This window comes from Amphiura filiformis, chromosome 17, assembly GCF_039555335.1.
Source record: "Amphiura filiformis chromosome 17, Afil_fr2py, whole genome shotgun sequence".
Classification (NCBI taxonomy): domain Eukaryota; kingdom Metazoa; phylum Echinodermata; class Ophiuroidea; order Amphilepidida; family Amphiuridae; genus Amphiura; species Amphiura filiformis.
This window is the reverse complement of record NC_092644.1, coordinates 38,491,650-38,513,453: the sequence shown is the minus strand read 5'-3', so window position 1 is coordinate 38,513,453 and position 21,804 is coordinate 38,491,650. Positions and strand designations below refer to the sequence as shown.

Genomic DNA, 21,804 nt, shown 5'->3' with positions numbered 1-21,804 from the left:
GATTTTACGTCATTCAAAAGCCTTTGATAGGCCAATTGGGCAGAACGACCTAAAAAATCCACTTTAATTTTAGAGGTCATTTACTCCATGCATCTGCAAATTCTTGAAAAAGGAACCAAATTGTGTGGTGATGAATTGCATTTGATGTCTTACATAAGTTTCTCTGCCTTTTGTTAAATACGAAAATCAAATAAAGAGAATTTTTCGACTCAAGTACACCAAATATTCGCATTCATCTCGGCTTACTTCAATGCAGGCTTTAATTTCATTTGACAATATCCCACATACACATACATTTTTCTTCATGTATCTAGATACTGTCATTTGATTTGATATTATATATTTGTTTGAATATTGAGATTTTCCAATTCAGTGACTGAAATAAAGTATTCGCAAAAGAAAAAGACAGCTGCAAATAATGGTCCCTGTTATACTTTGTATATTGACTTTCATCCAATGCCGTTCTTTTTTATATTGATCGTATTTTGTACTCTAGCATTTGTAACGTATTGTATCAGCTTAATCACTCTATTTGCTTTCTAAACATTTTAACGTTGTAAAACTTATCACTTGTGAGGGTTATTTTAGAAAAAGATTCTAGTCACTGACACAGTTCCCCCAAAGGGTATAAAATAACAGACAAAATAAATGAGATAAAAGCATTTCAATGTTTTGGATCTACATTAACATCATTGCAAAAATTGATCTCCGAAAAGATGTACGAGCAAATCTGTCGGATGTGATCAATTGTGTTACAAGAAGTTAAAATCAAGACAGCTATTATAAATTACATATCACGGTGACAATTTTAAACGCCTGTCAGTGTTGGTATTACACAGAGGCGGTCGAAGCAGAGCAAAGTACAACGATGTTTAAAGGACCTTGGACACGTCCGGAAATAAAACCAAAGAGGCATTAATAGACATGATAGATTTGACTGTAATATATTGATATGTACTGCTCAGAGGTTAATGACTGCACATCAGTTGTTTTAAAGGTATTGTCAAATGTCTAAACATCGTGCTTTGGACATTGGAACCGAGAATAGGGACATGTTATGTTTAGATATTTCACAATATCCGAAGAATAACATATTCAAAGTCATGAAGGGGGTACTACACCCCTGCCCAATTTTGTGCCTATTTTTGCATATATGTGATATGTAATTTATAATAGCTGTCTTGATTTTAACTTCTTGTAACACAATTGATCACATCCGACAGATTTGCTCGTACATCTTTTCGGAGATCAATTTTTGCAATGATGTTAATGTAGATCCAAAACATTGAAATGCTTTTATCTCATTTATTTTGTCTGTTATTTTATACCCTTTGGGGGGAATTTTGATTGACAGTATTTTAAGATATGACCTTGTGATTCACAAGTTGTAAAAAATATAAGTTTCTTTTTGAGCTCAGTTTATATTTAATTATCTTTAGTTTTCCTGAAAAAAAATCGGATAGACGATTTAAGAAATACCGCTAGCCAACACATCTGAACAACCAAAACCATGATCAAATAACTTTTATTTTGTAGCCAAGATTTAAGAGTATAACTTCGAGGTAGAGGTATGATGGAGGTAGAACTTTTTGAATGACGCTCTTATAATAGCTGCGTGGTCTCGAACCTGGAATTTGGGTGCACTGGAATTAACTAATGTTGCGCAACTAATGTTTTCCCTGAAAAAAAAACCGGATAGACGATTTAAGAAATACCGCTAGCCAACACATCTGAACAACCAAAAACCATGATCAAATAACTTTTATTTTGTAGCCAAGATTTAAGAGTATAACTTGGAGGTAGAGGTATGATGGAGGTAGAACTTTTTGAATGACGCTCTTATAATAGCTGCGTGGTCTCGAACCTGGAATTTGGGTGCACTGGAATTAACTAATGTTGCGCAAAGTTTAAACTTGTGGTCAGGTCTCCTACTTCTTACCCAATATAATAATAGTAATATAACAGTTGACGGCAACATACAAGACTTCCATATTTCAATCGCTCTTTCTTGAAGGTATTCAATCAGAGTCCTCCTCTTAAGAGCCGATTTTAATTTATGATACTGCTGCCTCGAACATCACGGTAATGTTCCTAAGTGCAGTGTTTGAAAATATTTAGCAAGTCAAGTTTATCTATCCAAACCCGGCATCATTCCCTTGTGAATAGGTTGGGTTGTTGTCCCGGGGGGTCACTCCCATTGTGGCCTGTACACCATCCGCGATAATCAACTTTTGAAAAGCACCCTAAACAAGGATTTAACCCTTGGCTAAAATGATACCCTAAACACGGATTTTCTTCCTTGCATCAAATTTCATACCCTAAATTTCATTTCCGCGTAATATTAGCAATTGCAATTTTGCTACCCTTTTTTCCAATATTTCATGTTTGTGACACCCTAAACACGTTACGCGCGTATCGTGCCTACCCACGAAAAACTACCCTTTTTACGCATTTTCATTATCGCGGATGGTGTACAGGCCACAATGGGAGTGACCCCCCCCGGGGGGAGGGGGTTGTTGTGTTATTGAAAATGTTCAGTCGGTTTTAGACCACCTGACTGAGTTGGTGTTCTTTATTTGAAACTCACATGTACAAGAGAGTAGTATGTCTTCATGAATGGGGCATTCTGCAAGCCAGTAATATAATCCTATGTGAAGGGGTGCAGCATGCGCATTGGGACATTCTTAAAGGACACATTGTACAGATGCGCGTCAAACAACATGAACAAAGAACATCAACTCAGCAGGCAGGAGATCTCGAAATTACCAACTTGCTGCTTTACACTCATTTTGTGGGAGCAGGTTTTATTTTAAGTGCTGAGAGGAGCTGTGCTGCAATTGCGCCGTGATGTATCTTAGTAACAACGGAATAAATTGTTGTAAGTGTGTGAGTACCTTGAACATGTTGAAGTGAAGTGTACAAACATTAATTTCTTTCTAAGAAATATTTTGATAAGTAGTACAAATGCTGGAAATGTCAATTACTTATTTATATAGTTTGCAAATAAACACATATTACTTGCTTTGGGTGTAATTTTAAACAAATACTTGCTTACGGTACTTTATGAAAGCTTATGGATGATTTATAAGCTGATGGTTTCGATTTTCTTTCCGTTACATTACCTCCTCTTCATCTCCCAATGATGTACAATAATGTAATAATAATAAGAGTAGCAAGGTAATAACGTGTTTTATTCAATTATCTTCTGTATGGTGATTGAAGATTTTGTAAACACTTCCGACAAAATTAAGATTTAAAACATACTCCCATAACAGGTAACAAACGGGGGAAAATTCGAATGAAAACAACTGCTTACCCGTATAAGAAATCCATATTCACTCAACATCCCTAGATCGATTTGACGTCATTCAAAAGCCTTTGATATCCCACTTGGGCAAAACAAGCTAAAACATCCACTTTAATTTTAGAGGTCATTTACTCAATGCATCTGCAAATTCTTGAAAAGGAACCAAATTGTGTGGTGATGAATTGCATTTGATGTGTTACATAAGTTTCTCTGCCTTTTTAAATAACAAAATCAAATACAGAGTATTTTTCAACTCAAGTACACCAAATATTCGCATTCATCTCGGCTTATAAGTATACTTTAACCCACATACATGCATTATCATTTATGTATCTCGATACTATCATTGGATTTGATATTATATATTTGTAGGTACATAGACAATAGCTTCTGGATTTCATTTTATACTTTAATCGCTGGCGACAATTGCGACGAGTCATTTATTTTACTGATGTTATTTGATGAATCTCTGAAATGCCAACTGTCATAAAGAATTTAAAAAAAACGACTACTTTGTTTGAATATTGAGGTTTACCAATTCCGTGACAGAAATAAAGTATTTGCAAAAGAAAAAGACAGCTACAAATATAGCAACGGTATTCTGAAGATTAAAGATATATATTCCATTTCTATTACGAGTACGGTGTATAGCATTGCAAAATTACATTGGGTAGGTACATTAGGTTCGTAATTATCGTCTATATTTAGAGATAAATTGTGAAGGTTATATATCGTCTGTTAAAAAGCTAATCAACGTTATACAAAAACAAATCGGTCCCTATTATACTTTGTATATTGACTTTCATCCAATACCGTTCTATACTATAACATTTGTATCGATTGTATCAGCGCCATCGGAAAACCTCCAATTTCGGAGTTTTTGCGGATGTTACGCAAAAACTACAGTTTCTGCGGATCCCGCAAAAACTCCAAAATCGGAGGGTTTGCGTCCGTTTTAAATATTGTTAATAATGTTTTCTACTCCAATTTCGAAGTTTTTGCGGAGACTACACAAAAACTCCAAAATCAGAGTTTCTGCGGACGCCGCAAAAACTCCAAAATCGGAGGGTTTGTGTCCGTTTTAAATATTGTTAATAATGTTTACTACTCCAAAATCGGAGTTTCTGCGGACGCCACAAAAACTCCAAAATCGGAGGGTTTCGTTGATGTTTAACATGACTCGACTCAGTAGCAAGATGTTGTTAAGGCATTGATATTGTTTTCCATGTCCTTAGTGATTACCCATGACTCGCAGAGACGCAGTAACACAGGTTGTCTCAAATAGCTTGATTTTAGTATTGATTGACAGAAATGGGCTTCTTCAAAGTTGTTCCTGTTTTCAGAATGCTGCCCAGGCTAGTGTTTTTCTTCATTTTAGATCTCCAAGCCAATCTTGGAACTTGAAGTCTGTGACATGGTTGATGGTACTACCATAGACTTCATGTGCTGGCTATAAGCGTTACAGTTTACAGTTATATATTCTCTCTTAGGTGCGCTGATGACAAGGCCTAGATCTGCTGCTACAATTGCAGTCCTAGCAAGCTGTGACTAGGCCCGGGCTATGGAAGATTCCAAGAGAACAATATCATCAGCGGAATCCAGGTCATTAAGCTTTAGCAGGATACCTCCTTGACCGACGTGGGTAGGTAACAATTCAAGCGTCAATTCCAGAAGCGAATTTCTTCAGAAGGTAGTCTACCAGGACAATGAACAGGAATGACACCTTGAAGCACTCCAGTTGTTACTTGGAAAGGCTCGGAGATACTTCATCTACCATGATTGGAGTCCTTGTAGAGCACCTGAATGGCATTGACTACAACCATTGGTATTCCATAATGCCGCATCACTGAAAACATGACGAATTTTGTTGACGGTGTCGAAGGCTTTTCTGAAGTCAACAAAAAATGACTGCTAAGGAGAGTTGGTACTCATTGAGGACTTCCATGATCCTCCTCAAAATGTGTATTTGCTGAGCACAGCTGCGTCCTGATCTAAAGCCAGCCTGATTGCTTCTCAGTAAAGGATCAATGTGAGGTCGAATCCTATTCAGAAGAATCTTTTTGTACACTTTTGCAGCAATAAACATAAGCGGTAGAGGAATGATTACATTTGTGACCCATTGACGTGGCGGTGTCAGCGTTGAGAATACTTCCATACCGGTACTGAATTTGAGAATCATATCAATTTTATGGTGTGTAAAAAGGGTCTTGGACTTTTATCACAGTGCATTAAAAGCAATTGAGTTACAGACTTACCACAAGAGATCCGAGATGCGGTCCCACATGAAAATAATTTAATATTGAAGTGGCATGGATATCTTCAAAATGATTAAAATTTGTCAAAATTAAGGTTGCTTTTTTGATTCAAAACTATCTCGGCCTAGATTAAATTTGGAGCTGCTTGTACGTGAATAGTGCTGTGAACCACTCATTTTAGTTCATTTCTTTCCCATTGTGAATTAATTTTACATTTAGCTATTAACTTCCCCGTTAACTTCATGGTGACATCAATCTGTTTTCACCATGATAAAGTTACATCGTCTAAAACATATCAGCTATGTATTAAATATTTATAAATTCGAATTGATAAATTCCTGAGAGAGACCAAAGGATGCTACCATTATGGCTTAGCGACAGTGTGTCTGGATAGTTGACTCATAACACAGTGGGTGACCTGCCTGTACTTTTTTTTTGGGCACAGACGAAAAAATTGCAGTTGTATCATACAATACATAGAGACTGTATGTCTTCGAGCTTCCCGAAAATGGCCTTATTGGGATGATGTGCGAGCGTAGCGCGAAAAAATGGTATTTTACACTATTTTCGCCCATTATCCGGCAAAAAAGGGCTTTATTGTTACAAAGTGCGCGCGTAGTGCGGAAAAATTTTGTATTTTGCACTATTTTGGCCCTGAATTTTGCTAGAAAAGGGGCTCATTGGCCTTTTTCTTTTCCTTTGCCCTCCTGATTTTCTCTTTCATTTTTTGTCAGAGGGGCACTTTTTCTTTCATTGTTTTTCAGCCAATATGAGCTTTCTTCTGATACCAAAATATCAGTTTTGATGAAGAAAAATTGGGGGTGAGGCTGTTGATCGGGTCAAGAACAGATAGTAGTCAATAACGTAAGAGTTTATCTTATATGGAAAGATGAAGTTATAACAATTATGTATAAATCAAAATCAAGACTAGTGGCAAATGGTGGTCAAAGACCACAAACCTAGCTGGGCGTGTTGGTGTTGTGGAGTTATCTGACCCCTGCAAAATGTTCCAAAATGTTCCCCTGGTCATTATGTTTGTTGTCACCGAGTTTGAGCCCCGTACCCCTACAGATGTCCAGAAAATGCATTTCTAAAATGTGACCTCTGCATGACCTTTGACCTGACCCCTGCAAAATGTTCCATGGTCATTTGTTATCACTGAGTTTGAGCCCCATACCCCTTACAGATGTCCAGAAAATGAAATTATAAGTTTTGACCCCAGATAACCTTTGACCTGACCCCTGCAAAATGATCCCCTGGTCATGAGATTTGTTGTCACTGAGTTTGAGCCCCATGCCCCTTACAGATATCCAGATAATGCAATTGTAAGAATTACCCCCTTAATGACCTTTGACCCCAAATCGGTGTATAAATTAGAAGCACTGGGTAAAGTCAATGCATATGTGCAAGTGACGTCATTCTGCTATATAATATGTGACAGAAGGAGCATTTTGAAGGTATTTGGTTATATGAAGAGCTTATTTCCAAACCGTGTTAAGTCCACCCACCTTCAAAATTGAGATTTTGATGAAAATGGGTAGTGAGTAACTAGGGCTATCCAGCAATGTGTTTGTTTCGATTTTTTTCCAAAACGTGTTAAGTCCAATCCAGTTTTGTAGCAAACTGTGTTAAGTCCACGAACACTGCCCTTGTGGGCAGCTTGTAGGCAAGTAGCACGGCATAGGGCTTCCAATAGTTAATCGAAGTTCTTGTTTGGTCCTGAGACTAGTATACATGAATTTGGTCTGCATAAAAAGTTGTTGTTGTTTTTGTTTTATATTAGGCCTAGTAGGCTTAGTTTGTATGGGATTTCTGAAATATTTGATAGATACCTCCAGAAAGACATGAATAGGGTGGGAAGGGCGGCCCTGATTTGGTAAAACGATCTAACTTGAAATTTGGACATTTTGAGATAAATCCATATCATGGGTGATGTGAGGGCACTCTTTCCATTGGTGACATCTTAAAAAATTACCACCATGCCACCAAATAATGAGATTTTTATATTTTCTATAACATTAGATCTGTTTAATAATTTATTTTATTCCAAAAGAAAAATGTCAAGTGTTCAAACTTTAAAGCTCTTTTTCTCGAAACAACGATTTTAATTTCAAGTTAGATCATTTTACCAAATTAGGGCCGAGGGGGAGAGGGAGAGGCTGTGATGGTAGAATTAATGTTAGAGGATGGTGGTAGAGTTAGTTTGTGATATTATTATTTTGTATGATTATCAAAATGTGCTACTAAATTCAAGGTATAATTTTAAAGTTAAAGGTATAAAAAACTTAGGACTTAAAACTTACGACTGTCAATATGAGATTAGGGTGGCAGCATGGGGGAGGGGGGAATATTTGTGATAATGTGAAAACAAGTGGATATTTCAGGTCATCACTTATTGTCAGTGAAATGATGTTTATTCAATTCTGAGAAATGCAATTCAACTAAGTTTTGAATTTTGAACTATTTTAAACGTCGAATTTTGGTTTAAAAATGGGCAGCAGGAGCGGGTTCGAGATGCAGGTGTTTTGTGGCAAAATTGTATTTTATAGTAGAGAGAATCACATTTTGTATGTTTTTAATAAATTTGTTATCTTTTAAGACTAGTTTGAGAAAAATATGGTTAGTTCTGTGTTACAGATACTATGTTTTGTGTCAAAATGTGTTAAGTTCATGCCATAAATTGCGTTTTGTGTCAAAACGTGTTAAGTCCATGCTATTTTTAAACAAATTAATTCATTAAAAAGATCAAAAGTCTTAGACTATGGGACATAGGCATTTATCTTTCACTTCCGTAGTCCACTCTTGGGCAGAACATGAAAACATAACAAATCAAGAGTAAATATATGTCTGAATTAATATCCAAAAAGTTCCCACGTTTTACTTTACTCATTTAGGAGTTATTTGGGGTTAAAAATGAGTTTTTCGTGATTTTTTTCCATTTTGCCCAAAAATGTCAAATATTAAAATAGCTGTAACTTTCAAAATAAATTGCGTAGAAATTTCATTTCTATTGTAGATGTTACATGTCACATGAATTTCCAACACTGGTGAATAAAAATGTCACAGCACAACTCTAAAATATGAAAAAATGGCAAAAACCATATTTTTGTGCTATTTTGGCCATTTTTGACCTAAAAATGTAATTTTTGCATGGGAAAAAAAATATATATATATTTTCTTGATTTAAATAGCATGTTTTTGTCAATTTTTCCAATATTAGGCTGAAAATGGTCCTTTTTGTAATTTTAACAAAATTTTCAGTGTTTGGAAAGTGGGAACTTCACATATATTATGGATATATTATAGTACTTTCATTTTAAGCTAGGTGTAGATCCAATGGTAGCTCGGTTTCCATGGCAGCAGCAATTATATCGGTCAATTTTACTAATTTCAATGCAGCAAAATCATTTTAGTCATCATTTTACTGCATTGAAAGTAGATAAAATTGCTGCTACCCCGGTAGTGGGCATACTAGTGGATCTTGAAATAGCTTAACATTAAAGTACAATTACATGTTCATATTATTAAGTGAAGTTCCCACTTTCCAAAAACTAACAAGTTGGTTAAAATGGCCATAAAGGACCATTTTTGGCGTAATATTGGAAATATTGAACAAAAACATATTTTAGTCCATATATGAATTTGAAAGGGCCATAGATCAAAAACTATAGGTCACAGACATTCACCATCATTAATTTTTTTGCTCAGAATAACTAGGTTGACATAATGACATATTTTTTAAATCAATAAAATTTATATTTATTTTTTCCCCATGCAAAAATTACATTTTTAGCTCAAAATGGCCGAAATAGCACAAAAATATGGTTTTTGCCATTTTTTAAATATTTTAGAGTTGTGCTGTGACATTTTTATTCACCAGTGTTAGACATCCATGTAATATGTAACATCTACAATAGAAATGAAATTTCTACTCAATTTATTTTGAAAGTTACAGCTATTTTAATATTTGACATTTTTGGGCAAAAATGGAAAAAAATCACGAAAAACACATTTTTAACCCCAAATAACTCCTAAATTACACAGTAACGTGCAACTTTTGAAAGTGGGAAATGTTATATTATTGATCAGTGATATAATAGCTATATTTTCATGTATAAACCATCCTCTACCCAGAAAGGGAGAACGAAAACTACTTTCTGAAGCACTTAGCAAGCCTTGTCCCATGGTCTATCTCTAGATTTTAACTTAACACGTTTTTATGGTCCTATATATGTCACCTTCACTTCACTGTAATTTTATAGAAATCGACCTTTTTTTCATTGCCATAAAGAAAATTCCTGATTTTCTTCAAAGTGAATCTTGTGGACTTAACACGGTTTGGAAATAAGCTCTTCATATACCAGAAATGCCCCTTTAAGGGTAGACGAGGTATTGTTGGTCGAAGCAGCCTAAAAATCGATTTTCATTATCTAGATCAATATGTTATTGAAAATTAACACCTTGATTTTTTGCAAAAGTTCATTCTACAAATCGTATACTTTGCAAACTTGCTTAATTTATTGTTGTTAATGAGTTATGTACGTTTTACAAAAGTGTTGTTGTTTCAGCCCTCTTTACAACGTAACTCAAGAACCGCAGCACCTATAAAAGTATATCTGTGATATTTTAATATTTCTACACGCTCGCTGTGAATTGAACAATGCAGTTTTTGCCAAAGCTCACTACCATTCGTAAGATGATGTGAACTACCAAATCACAACAGTTTAAAATAATTAATAACCTTAATGAGATTTGACCCCAATTTTGTTTACGTCCGTTGGGTACTGGATATATCCGATACATGTGTGCAAGTTACGTAATTGTAGGGCGTAACATGTAGCTATGAGGTATTCACGTATCACCTTAGAGTCATTATGGCCTGAAATTAATTAATCTATTGTACTATTCAAAGCTATTAGTTACAGAATCAAAGAAAAGTGATTAGGGATTCTAATCAGAAAATGAACAGTATTGTTGTGACGTGCCCTGGGTAATTTAATTTGATTATTTATCGTTCTTTGGAAATCATTCTATTTTCAATGTGAACATTGTATTCCATGATGTGGGAAAGTCCCAGTTTCTATAATAAGGTGAAGGATGCATCATGTAAGGTCAATGAAAAGCAGCTTAGATAACATTCTATCTCGAAAAATCAAAATCTTAAATCATCTTGCACCTCCTTATTTGAGTCATATTTTCAGACATGTAAGCAACAGCTATAATATCCGTCAAAACCAAAGTAATGTAACAATTCCCCTACCAACAACAGAGTACAAAAAGCGCAGTCTGTCATATAGAGTTGCTGTAAGCTGGAATGAACTGGAAAATAGTATCCAAAACTCTCCAACATTATCTACTTTCAAAAATAATCTTAAAAAACCATAATGCCATGCCTATAACCATGGTAAGTATGTAACCATATAAGTATCATTTTGGGTTTTGACGATTAATAAGCTTTTGCAATTGTTTATTAATTGTTTGTTATTTTGTACATGTATGTTTGTTTATGCACGGTCCCAAGGAAGAACAACTTGTATTGAATTGGGCTTTCCGTGTTGAAATAAAGTCTAATATATCGCTGGGAATTCCCACTTTTACTACTTCGGTATAAAAGACAATGCAGGAGTTTTGCTCTTGGCAGTTAGAAAGTGCCTCAAAAAATACCTGTGCGCTAGTTAATTTTTATGGACAATAATGGGCTTATATTCCAGTGATACATTGAAGGAGATTTCAAGTGCAACAAAGGGGGAATAATTATATTCTTCTGTCGACTTGCTGAAGTCTGGTTTATGGAACAACACATCTGTCAAAGTATATTGGAACTGTGCAGAAAATAACATGTTCCCTTGAGGATTTGACTGATAGTGAAACCAGCACCAATTTGGAAATTGTCATCAGTGCGAGGATTTTATACACAAATGATATATAAATTCAAGTGCATACATCGGTCGTCCGAAACATTGAGTGCAACACAACTTTGTAACGAGAAAACGGCCGAATTTGATTGATGATAAATTTGATTCTATCTTGAATAGTTAGTGACCAAGCTCAATATTAGATGATAATACCCGAAGCATAAGTACTAAATTCAACAACAATATAATGACAAGAGCATAATTTTTTGATTTTTACAAAGTCCCATATACATTTTATAATAATGATATAGTCAAAGTTAATTATTCACATGCAGACTGATGATTCAACTGAAAAAGTTCATTCCATATTAGGTAGATATAATCCAATCAGTGAAACAATAATAATTGTATTTCTCCAGGAAATCGTTGAATTAAAAGTTCATGCCATATTGCGTAGACATAATCCAATCAGTGAGACAATGATAATTATATCGTATATTGAACCGGGATATTGAACAGATCTTTTTTCTCTAAACATCTAAAATAGCTCACCTTGGGTAGCTTTCTGTCTGCAATTCGCTAGACTTTCTTCTGCCCCAATAAACACGTGGGCCGCTGTTGGGTGTGCTGTAAGATAATTATATCTTATTTCTCCAGGAAATCGTTGAATTTAAATTGAACTGTTTGAAGCTTTCAATCATGGGTTTTTGATACCCTCATACTAGGAGACAATAGAGCAGTCAAAGAGACAAAAGATCAGGGCTGATATTCATAAAACCACGCTAGGCCTAGTTGACAGCTAAAATTGACTTTAGCAAGCTGCTAAGCCTAGCTGATTGCTAATTCTTATTCATAAAACCCAGTTAGAGTTAGCAACATTCTAAAATTTTGCCAAAACTTAGAGTTGATCTGGGGCAGCGCTAAGTCACTAGTTGACAACTAGTCAGTCTGCATTTGGACACCGTACTGACAACATGGCTCGTAGAATCATGGAGCTTGTTGAACTTCGTCGTCAAATAAGGAAAGAACGCGTCTTCCGAGACAGGAGAAGTCCATTGGACTTCTTTGACGATGACAAGCTTTATTCGCGATATAGATTTACCCGTGGATACATCATGTACATTGCTGACTTACTCGCCCCAGACATTGAACATGATACTGCAAGAAACCATGCTCTGCTACCATATCAGCAATTACTTATTGCCTTGCAATATTACTCTACTGGAACTTTCCATTGTGTAGTTGGAGATCCCCTACAAGTGTCTCAGCCTACGGCAAACAGAGCCATCCATCGCGTCACTAATGCATTATGTAGAAGACTAGGTGACTTTGTTAAGTTCCCCGATCAGAATAACATTGATGAGATTAAGGATGGCTTCTATAATATGAGACGCTTCCCTGGAGTCATCGGGTGTGTGGACGGGACACACATCTGGATAGAGCGCCCTCATGAGAATGAAGTAGACTATGTAAACAGAAAAGGTTACTCGTCCATCAATGTGCAAGTAATATGTGATCACAGAGGAAAACTGACCAACATTGTTGCTAGGTGGCCAGGGTCTGCTCATGATAGCAGAATCCTGAGAAGCAGCCAAGTCTGGGACAATATGGAGGCGCATATGGTTGACGGATATATCCTTGGAGATAGCGGATATCCCTGTCGCAACTGGCTGATGACACCCCTCCTGAATGCACATACTGCTCATGAACGACGCTACAATGCAGCTCACAAAGGCACTCGAGTATTGGTGGAGCAGACCATTGGGAGATGGAAACGTCGGTTCCATCTAATGCATGTGCAGAGTCGCATGAGAGATCCGGAATCCACTTGCAAAGTAATAGCAGCAACAGCGGTCTTGCACAACATTGCAGTAGACAGAAATGAGCCACTGCAGGCTGACAGGCAACCTGGAAGACCTCAACCTGCACCACTGGACTACGATGGTGCACTCAATGGACCAAGAGCAAGGGCAGCGCTTATTGCCAACAGGTTTTAAAGCAGCTTTACAATTCAAAGCAAAATCCATGAAAGTTACATTAACCAACTAAGAACACTGACTCTTAATGATTTTGAACTAAGTTTGACATGATTTATTGTTTTAATTTCATATTAACTGTTGTCAATTATGAAAAATAATGTTCTCAGAATATTCTGTTTCTGAGGTCTTCAGTGTGTTTTACACATAAGAAACTGTCTTAAAAACACACAACAAATTTAGGGTGAATGAATAAACATTGAACTAAGCCAGTATTGTTTAACCAAATTTGCACAAGAAAATGATTATGATATAGCAAGTAATCTTTAGTTAAGCAGATATGTTCAATCGAAGCAATTCTGTTCAATTGTTTGATACGTAAAATATATATTTTGGAGACATGTTACCAATGTTCTCTTTGGTAAAGATGCATGACTTATTTTCAATAACAAATTATATGTCAATTTGATAAAGATAAATCATGCTTGGCTTTTGTCAGGACAACAAGCAAGATATATCATATGCTATTAAATTATCTAATATTATTTACACAGTGTTGCTCATGAAGCTAAATGAGCAGCGTTAAGCGGATGCATGTTGTTTTCTATTTGATGAAGCAATATAGTATGTATAGTATGTTTTTACAACAAACCAAGGACTTAACATGTATATGAACTTTACTTGTTCAGAGTATCTTTTTTAATTTAATATGTTGATTTTCAAAAATAAGTATCATTGTAAAAGTACAGCAGACGTGCATCCACGAAAACTCCAAAGTCCATGTCTTGATTGACATCTGAATCAAAACTATTCCAAGGATCATCTTCACTACATCACATTGAAATGTCAATGCCCATTTTAAAACTAAAGTGATAGAAAACATGTGGGCATATATGTTGCCGCTGCATGGTTACGGTACCCTTCCAACGGTTTATAAGTTAAAAAAGGTTTGACCAGATGAGTCTTGGCTTGCAGCAGGTGTGTTATCCAATTGTCGCTGTAATAGAGCAATTTCCAGCTTTAGTTTCTGTTGTTTCAGCAGCAGGTTCTCCTGTTTGAGTAGTGCATTTGAACGTTCTATGTCAATGAGAGCACCAAAGGATTGTTGCTGCTTGGCCTTCTTCTCTGCTGCAGTCTCATCCTTGGGTGGTGCAGAGGTTGATGGTTGGTCACTTTTCAGATCGTCAGCATCATCTTCTTCATCATCTATTAAATAGAACAGACAAGCAAACATTATGTATTATTACAATTTACACAGGGAAATGTAAAATACACCTATTACTTGAAAAAATATATCAAATTTGCATGTTAATATTTGTATGTCATGTACAATAAAGTAAAATATTTAAAACCCAACAATTTTAGTAGTCCATATTCTCTCCAGAAACCATTCGAAGTGTTCTTTTCTGTGAATGTATATAATAACCATAGATGTGTTGATCACATTCAGTCAGGTGATTTTAAAATGACCACAAAATCATTTTTGATGATATGAAGAAGTTATTTACTCACCTAAGTAGTCATCGCGAGCCATTGATGTTTCCTCATTTGTCTCCTCTTCTTTACTTTTCTTAGACAGGCCTCCTGATTCCATACCATCGAGTCCCTTGAATCCAGGGGTGTCTGCACAGAGATCTATAATCTTCTGTGCAGCAGGACTTGATCCTTCGGTGGCTTCCTCCACCCGTTGCCGTTTTGGCTTTCTTTTGAGAGAGGAGTGCTTCCCTTCCTTCGGTTTTCAACTTGCTGAGTTTCTCCTTCAAATTTGTGAGCGACCTCTCAACAGCAAATCGCGATTGGTGTTGCCTGAGGATGTCATCCCACGCCTCTCTCTTCTTTCGATTTGTGTTCGCATCTTTGTGCTTTGCATCAATTATTGACTTAAATTATTCATATTTATCGCTAAGAAATAGAGCTTCAACTTCCGAGAAGTTGTTCTTTCTCGGACGCTTATTTGAAGGCTTACTCATGGTGGACATTTTGTTATGATTTGCCGTAACAACCTTGTAGGCCTATATAGCTTACAAAATACACATGTAATTTTATTAACGAAATCTCAATGAAGACCATCAGCAATGAGTCATTACATTTTGATCATTTTGACTGTGGTTCAGAGCTCAAGTATAATAGACATGTATTATATAAGCCTATTGTATTAGATGTTACACAACTGTTGAAGGCCATAGCACCCAAAACACCCAAATAAGTTATCAGCTAAATATGTCTAGTTGATAGCTAGTTAGCAAAGTGTTTAGCAAGGTTTTATGAATAAGAAATTAGTTGATTGCTACGTAGCTATCAACTAGTGGATTTAGCATCTTGCTAAGCACTAGTTGGTTGCTAATTTAGCAAGGCTTTATGAATATCGGCCCAGGTATTTCTTCCTTTTGATCAAAATAATGCACCTGTATGTGTACAAATATTACCTATAACATCTAGTGTCATCTGCTCTCCATTCAAGTACTGATAAATAAGACCCAGGTATTTTACAACAATTGTCGGATCACCTTACTATTCCATCATTCTAGTTTTACCTTAAATGGGCGTGGACCAATCTTTTCATGTTCTGCTTTCTATTTTATATTGAGGCCTACCATAAAAGATTTGTTTCCAAATTTTGAGTTGTTTTACTCCATAGGTACAGATATGAGAAGCAAAACAATGGCCCATAGAATATAATACATACACTTCGGTGTGGCACAATTCAACACGTTTTTGTTCACACTACATTAATCTAAACGAAACATATCTCGGGCGTTAAATTTTACTTGGATAATGACGGGGGTAATGAGAAAAATATGAGCTTTCTTTTGATACCAAAATCTCAGCTTTGATAAAGAAAAATGGGGGGGGGGTGAGGCTGTTGATCGGGTCAAGGGCCTTCAACAGATAGTGAGAGTTTACCTGATGAGGAAAGAAGTTATAGCAATTATTTATAAATCAAAATCAAGATATGTATGAGAAGTGAGACAGAAAGATGATATTTCTAACCAATTGCGTTTTGGAAGTTAGAGAAGTGAGATTTGTTTTCGAAAAGTATGTTTCTGTACCCCTTGGGCCCAGCCATCAATCACTTTTAGAGACATATATATATTTGTGAGACTAAATGGTGTTTGACCTCGGGATTGCACAGTGTAACCTAAAATTAATTAATCTGTTGTACTATTCAAAACAATTAGTTAAAGAATCAAAGAAAAGTGATTAGGGATTCTAATCAAAAAATGAATAGTATTGTGATGTGACCTTAGTAATTGAATTTGATTATGTATCTTTGTTTTCAGTTTAAATGAGCAATGGGAACCCCTTCAAGAGTTGGTGTGTATTGACATTTTGGGAACCCCCCTCTCATGCAATCAAGTTGCATTTCATAAGTAAAAGGGTCAAAGAGCAGAAATATTTGGTGTCAAACCACATTTGTAAAAATTTATTTGCGTAGCAAAATTAAACACGAATTTTCGGTCATAGACCTTTGTCAAGTGATGACCTTTTGCGTGCCGGAAAACAAAGGAAGATGAGAGCACAGAAACGCGCGAGGAGTCGCGAGCGGAGTCATGCTTGAAAACATAGAGTGAAAGGCGCGAGGCCTAGCGCAACGCAAAGGGGGAAGGCACGCAAAAGGTCAAAATCAAAATTACTGCAAAAAAAAAAATGAAGGAAATAAATAAATAAATAAATAAAGAAAAGTAAAGTAAGGTAAAGAGAAAAGAAGAGAAAAGAAAAGAAAAAATAAAGTAAAAGAAAAGAAACCAAAAGAAGAAGAAAAGAAAAGAGAAAAGAAAAGACAAGAGAAGAAAAAAGAAAAAGAAATGAAGGGACTCTTTTACTTATCATTTTTCAAACCTACGCAGCCACTACTTTTTTACTGTATTAAGTTGTATTTAATATTTTAATCAAGATTATTCTTTAATTCTCAACCAATTTCAACAAATAAGGTCTTGAATCAGAGCTAAAGAATACAGGCATCGGCTGCTTGTTTTAATTATGACACATTTGTCTTTATTTAGGATATACAGGGGTGAACACAACTGCTACCTTAATTCTTTTGCTTGCTGTATATTGGAACTCTTCATTGCCGCTCTGATAGTTCAGTGAAATTAGTGAACTATGTTTGATGAGAAGTACATACCTTCTCCTTTCCCTTCCTCCCCATTCCCCTCAATAAATGTTGGGGTGACTGGAGAGCCCAATGGAAAAAGTGCTTTCATCAACATTGAACTGGGGGAGAGGGGTGGCGATTTACATTTAGTATGCCAGAATGTGCCAACATTTCCTTGATTGTAGGTTATTGAAAAAGTATAATGATCGCGTCTCGTGACGTAGCTAAAAGCTTTACAATGACAATGACCACGTTTCAACCATTTACGCGAATTTCTCGTGGTGTGATTGGTCGGTAGCGGTATTTCCTAATCATTGTTACTAGGCTGTTTGATTTTTTACAGCGAAAACGAAAGATACAGTTAAAAATTGCATTTTTGTTTTCAAATCTAAAAGAAGAAAATGTGACATAAATGGAATTTAAAAAGTAGTGGTTGTGAATGAGATTAATGACTTTGCATCAGTTGTTTTTCGGGTATTGTGAAACATCTAAAAAAAAAGTAACTAACCCCCTTAAATAATGACCATTATTCAAAAACGGGCGATTGTATTACAAATCTGTAAAATGCTTTGGAAGCAGAATTTATTTCTGCACATTTTGACACCTCATTTGTAGCAATGGACTAAATATTGACGTCACAGCGTACATTTAAATCAATGTAACTCATGATTTGAAAGTTGCAGTGAATTCTATTGATTTTGTATTCAATATAATGTGTGTAATGATATCTGAGTGTTTTTGTATTGTATGTAAGTGCAACTTTCAAATCTGGACCTCACTACATTAAATTGACCGGTGTTTTATTGTTTTCTGGGCTATTGTATCAAATAAATTCTGCTTCCAACGCATTTCACAGATTTGTAATACAATAGTCCCTTTTTGAATAATGGCCATTTATTTAAGGGGGTTACTTACTTTTTTGAGATGTTTATAATCTAACCATTGTGCTTTGGACCTCGGTTCCAAAGCAATGTTTAGATATTTTCACACTACCCGCAAAACAACGTGGGAGCACGTGTGGCCGAGTGGATAAGGCGCCCGACTCATAATCCATAGGTTGCAAGTTCGAACCCCGCTCGTGCCAACGTGTTGTGTCCTTGGGCAAGGCACTTTATCCTCATTGCCTACTGGGGGATGGGGTTGGGTTGAATTCGATGTTTGTATAGTTGTTTGTTTCAATGTTGGCGCTGACTAAGCTGCTGCCTACAAATTGCATTGTGTCTGTTTAGTTGTGTTTAATGTACAATTCTAGCAATTTGACTTGCGGGTCACCATTATTTTAACTGATGCGCAGTGTTAGTATCCTAAAAGGGAATCAAAAAGAGGTTAACTGCAAATGTTGGTGCTTCTTTTAATCCTTTGTAACATTGATATTTAATTTTAATAATAATAATAAAATTGCGGCCATCTTGGATTTTGATACGGCTAACATTTTTCATAATAAACGTTTCAAACTGTAAAAATAAGTAACCCAATTCTGTAATATATTTTTACCAGATATATAAAAGTATCGATTTTACGTCATCAAACATTCGTTAGAACATTATTGGAAATAGAATGTGAATTGATTAAATAACGTAGATATGTTACATTTAATATTCTATGTCGAATACTTTGTGTCTCTCCGTAGCACTTTAAAAATTCATAATAAGATGATCAGTTACCATGGCAAACCCTTTACTGACTTTCCCCAGGGTAAACATGTCAAAAAAAGCAAAAAATGGTTAGAAACATAAAAAAAATCACGGCGTTTAGCCTCCCTTGCACCAAGTTGCATGGCTACACTGTACTACCTGAAAGTCCTTTGTTGCCCTCTCGGACATGTCAGATCAAACAATTTGGTTGGTTATCCACCTGATAGGTCAAGTATTATAATTACCGATTTTTTCGACCGATTGTCAGGAAAGTTTACTATCAATTCTTAGCCATAATAATGAAGTTAAGAGAAAACTCACATGCGAGGGATGCATTATCATGATTATCTGAATTCAGCTAATAATTCAAAATTCTTACAAGCAGAACAAATTTGACTGATTTCAATTATGCGTATAGGCTTGAGCTGGGACATGTTAAACATTACACATATGGACACTACTGGTCATCTAACAGCATTTTGGTTGATAAACTTGAAATGCTCATTTCAATTGCCAATTATTGGATACAATATTCATTTTGACCAATCGGCAGGTAGTTCTCATGAGATTAAGCAATTTTTTGTACAAATGATGTCGATATCTTCCTTACCTGCAAAATATCCAAGGCTTAAGATGGGACATGTCAAACATCACACATATGTGACGCGATCAAGCAAATTACATTTTCAGTTTCTTATAGATAAGTAACAAACATTTGTAAAGCTGCTTTGCAATTGAACAACCATTTCCAAAGATATGAGCAATTAAAGAGTTTCCAAAACAACAGGAAAAAAATATTTCCTTTGGCTATATCTCAAAATCAATTTTGCTTGATCGCATCACATATGTGCCAAAAAATCAGTTTTGGAAAAAAAATTAATTACATTTATTTTGCAAATGTCGTACATTATGGTTTTAAATGCATAATTTCTTTCAAAGACGGTGAACAATCCAAACATTATACTCTAGGAGCCTAAGAAATAATAGCTCTATTTAATTCTTCTTCATAAAAGTTTATAATCACGAAATGCGATAGAAATTAACTTCTAAATAATAAACTGCCAATTCTAGGTACATTGTACTCATATTAATCCTCTGGACACTACTGGTCATCTAACAGTATTTCTGATTGATTGATAAACTTGAAATGCTCATTTTAATTGCCAATTATGACCGGTCTTAAAACTATTTATGGTCAAACTTTCATTTGCAGATCATCTAATACCCTCCTTGATTGATTCAAAATTGGATACAATATTCATTTTGACCAATCGGCAGGTCGTTCTCATGAGGTTAAGGAATTTTTTTGTACAAATCGATATCTTCCTTACCTGCAAAATATCCAAATCACCAAAAAATTACCGGTTGATCCAATAACCATAATAGTCGGCAGATAAACAAGTAATATAACTCGAAGAACGTCTGGCATAACATGCTCCTCTTTTTCGTCTCGTAGATACACACTTGTAAAAGTTGATAATGTAATAGTATTATTTCCGACGCGGTATTCATTAAATGATGCTACATCCATTGTGCTGAGTTAATTCTTCACATGCTCATATCCACGATTAATTAAACCTTAACACTAAATCATGGTTTTCTCTATACACTAGGTAATTAAGTACGTGATGCTATCCTCATATGACATATAGTAATCTTTGTCTTATGGCTTAAAGCGACAATATATTCAACCTTCATACAGCAGACATACGCAGAGTATTACCATGATTACGATGGACAATGATTTGGATTTGGTTTCATCACTATTAATAGCAGAGTGCAAACTCTTTTTCTTATATGCGCATATTCCATTCCAACCTATTGAATCTATCGAAACATATTGGTGGCAGTATTTGTTGCTTGAATATTCCAATTGCAGAAACATATATAACAAAGGTAACGAACTCGCCCATTTATTCAATATTTTGCCTTTTACAAATGACTACTTTTTGAAACTAAATTGTACATTATATTTATTCTATTGTGGTCAAAATTACATTACATACGTTTCTTCTAAGGTATAGTAGTTTTACCTTTTTTTTGTTTTCCGTGTATGAAATACTTTGTTTGATTGAATAAATAAATAAATAAATAAATAAATAAATAAATAAATAAATAAATATAAATAAATAAATAAATAAATAAATAAATAAATAAATAAATAAATAAATAAATGAATAAATATAAATAAATAAATAAATAAATAAATAAATAAACCCTTTCTTTTTAATTCCTTTGTTTTATATACATACGATGTATTATTATTTATTTAATCAATAATTTCTATATTATTTTGAGTGTTTCCAATGTTTAAAATTCCTACTTTATGACAGTAAAAATATTGTCACAATTCCGGAATTTTTTTCATTCCTAATTTTTAACAGTGAGAATATTGCCATAATTCTTGAACTTTTTAAAAACTGCGTCACAAATTCCAGGATTGTCAGTTATTCGAGTCACGTCGTCATGGTCGTACTCAATTGTGTAATGAATGTTTTACGTATTTATCCGTTAGTTTACGTCGCTCTAGTTAACAAGTCGAGTAGACCTCCCGGGTAGACCTATAAAGCAAATTCAGGACTGTTAGTATTAGTAGGCATGTCCACTAAAAATTGAAGTACTTTTAAATTGATTCAGACCTAACTTATTGGATGGGAATTGATGAAAGAAACATTTTGGCG

The 21,804-nt window shown here is 35.1% G+C and overlaps 1 protein-coding gene across 1 annotated transcript in view; it reads right to left on the bottom strand.

Moving 5' to 3' along the window:
• Positions 1 to 20,816, bottom strand: part of LOC140137773 (rhodopsin-like) — a 55,679-nt gene extending 34,863 nt beyond the window's left edge. Inside the window, exon 1 of the mRNA XM_072159539.1 lies at positions 20,455 to 20,816. Within this exon, the coding sequence (XP_072015640.1) occupies positions 20,455 to 20,654 (200 nt within the window). The 5' untranslated portion in view covers positions 20,655 to 20,816. The remainder of the gene's footprint in view (positions 1 to 20,454) is intronic.
• Positions 20,817 to 21,804: the final 988 nt, after the last annotated feature.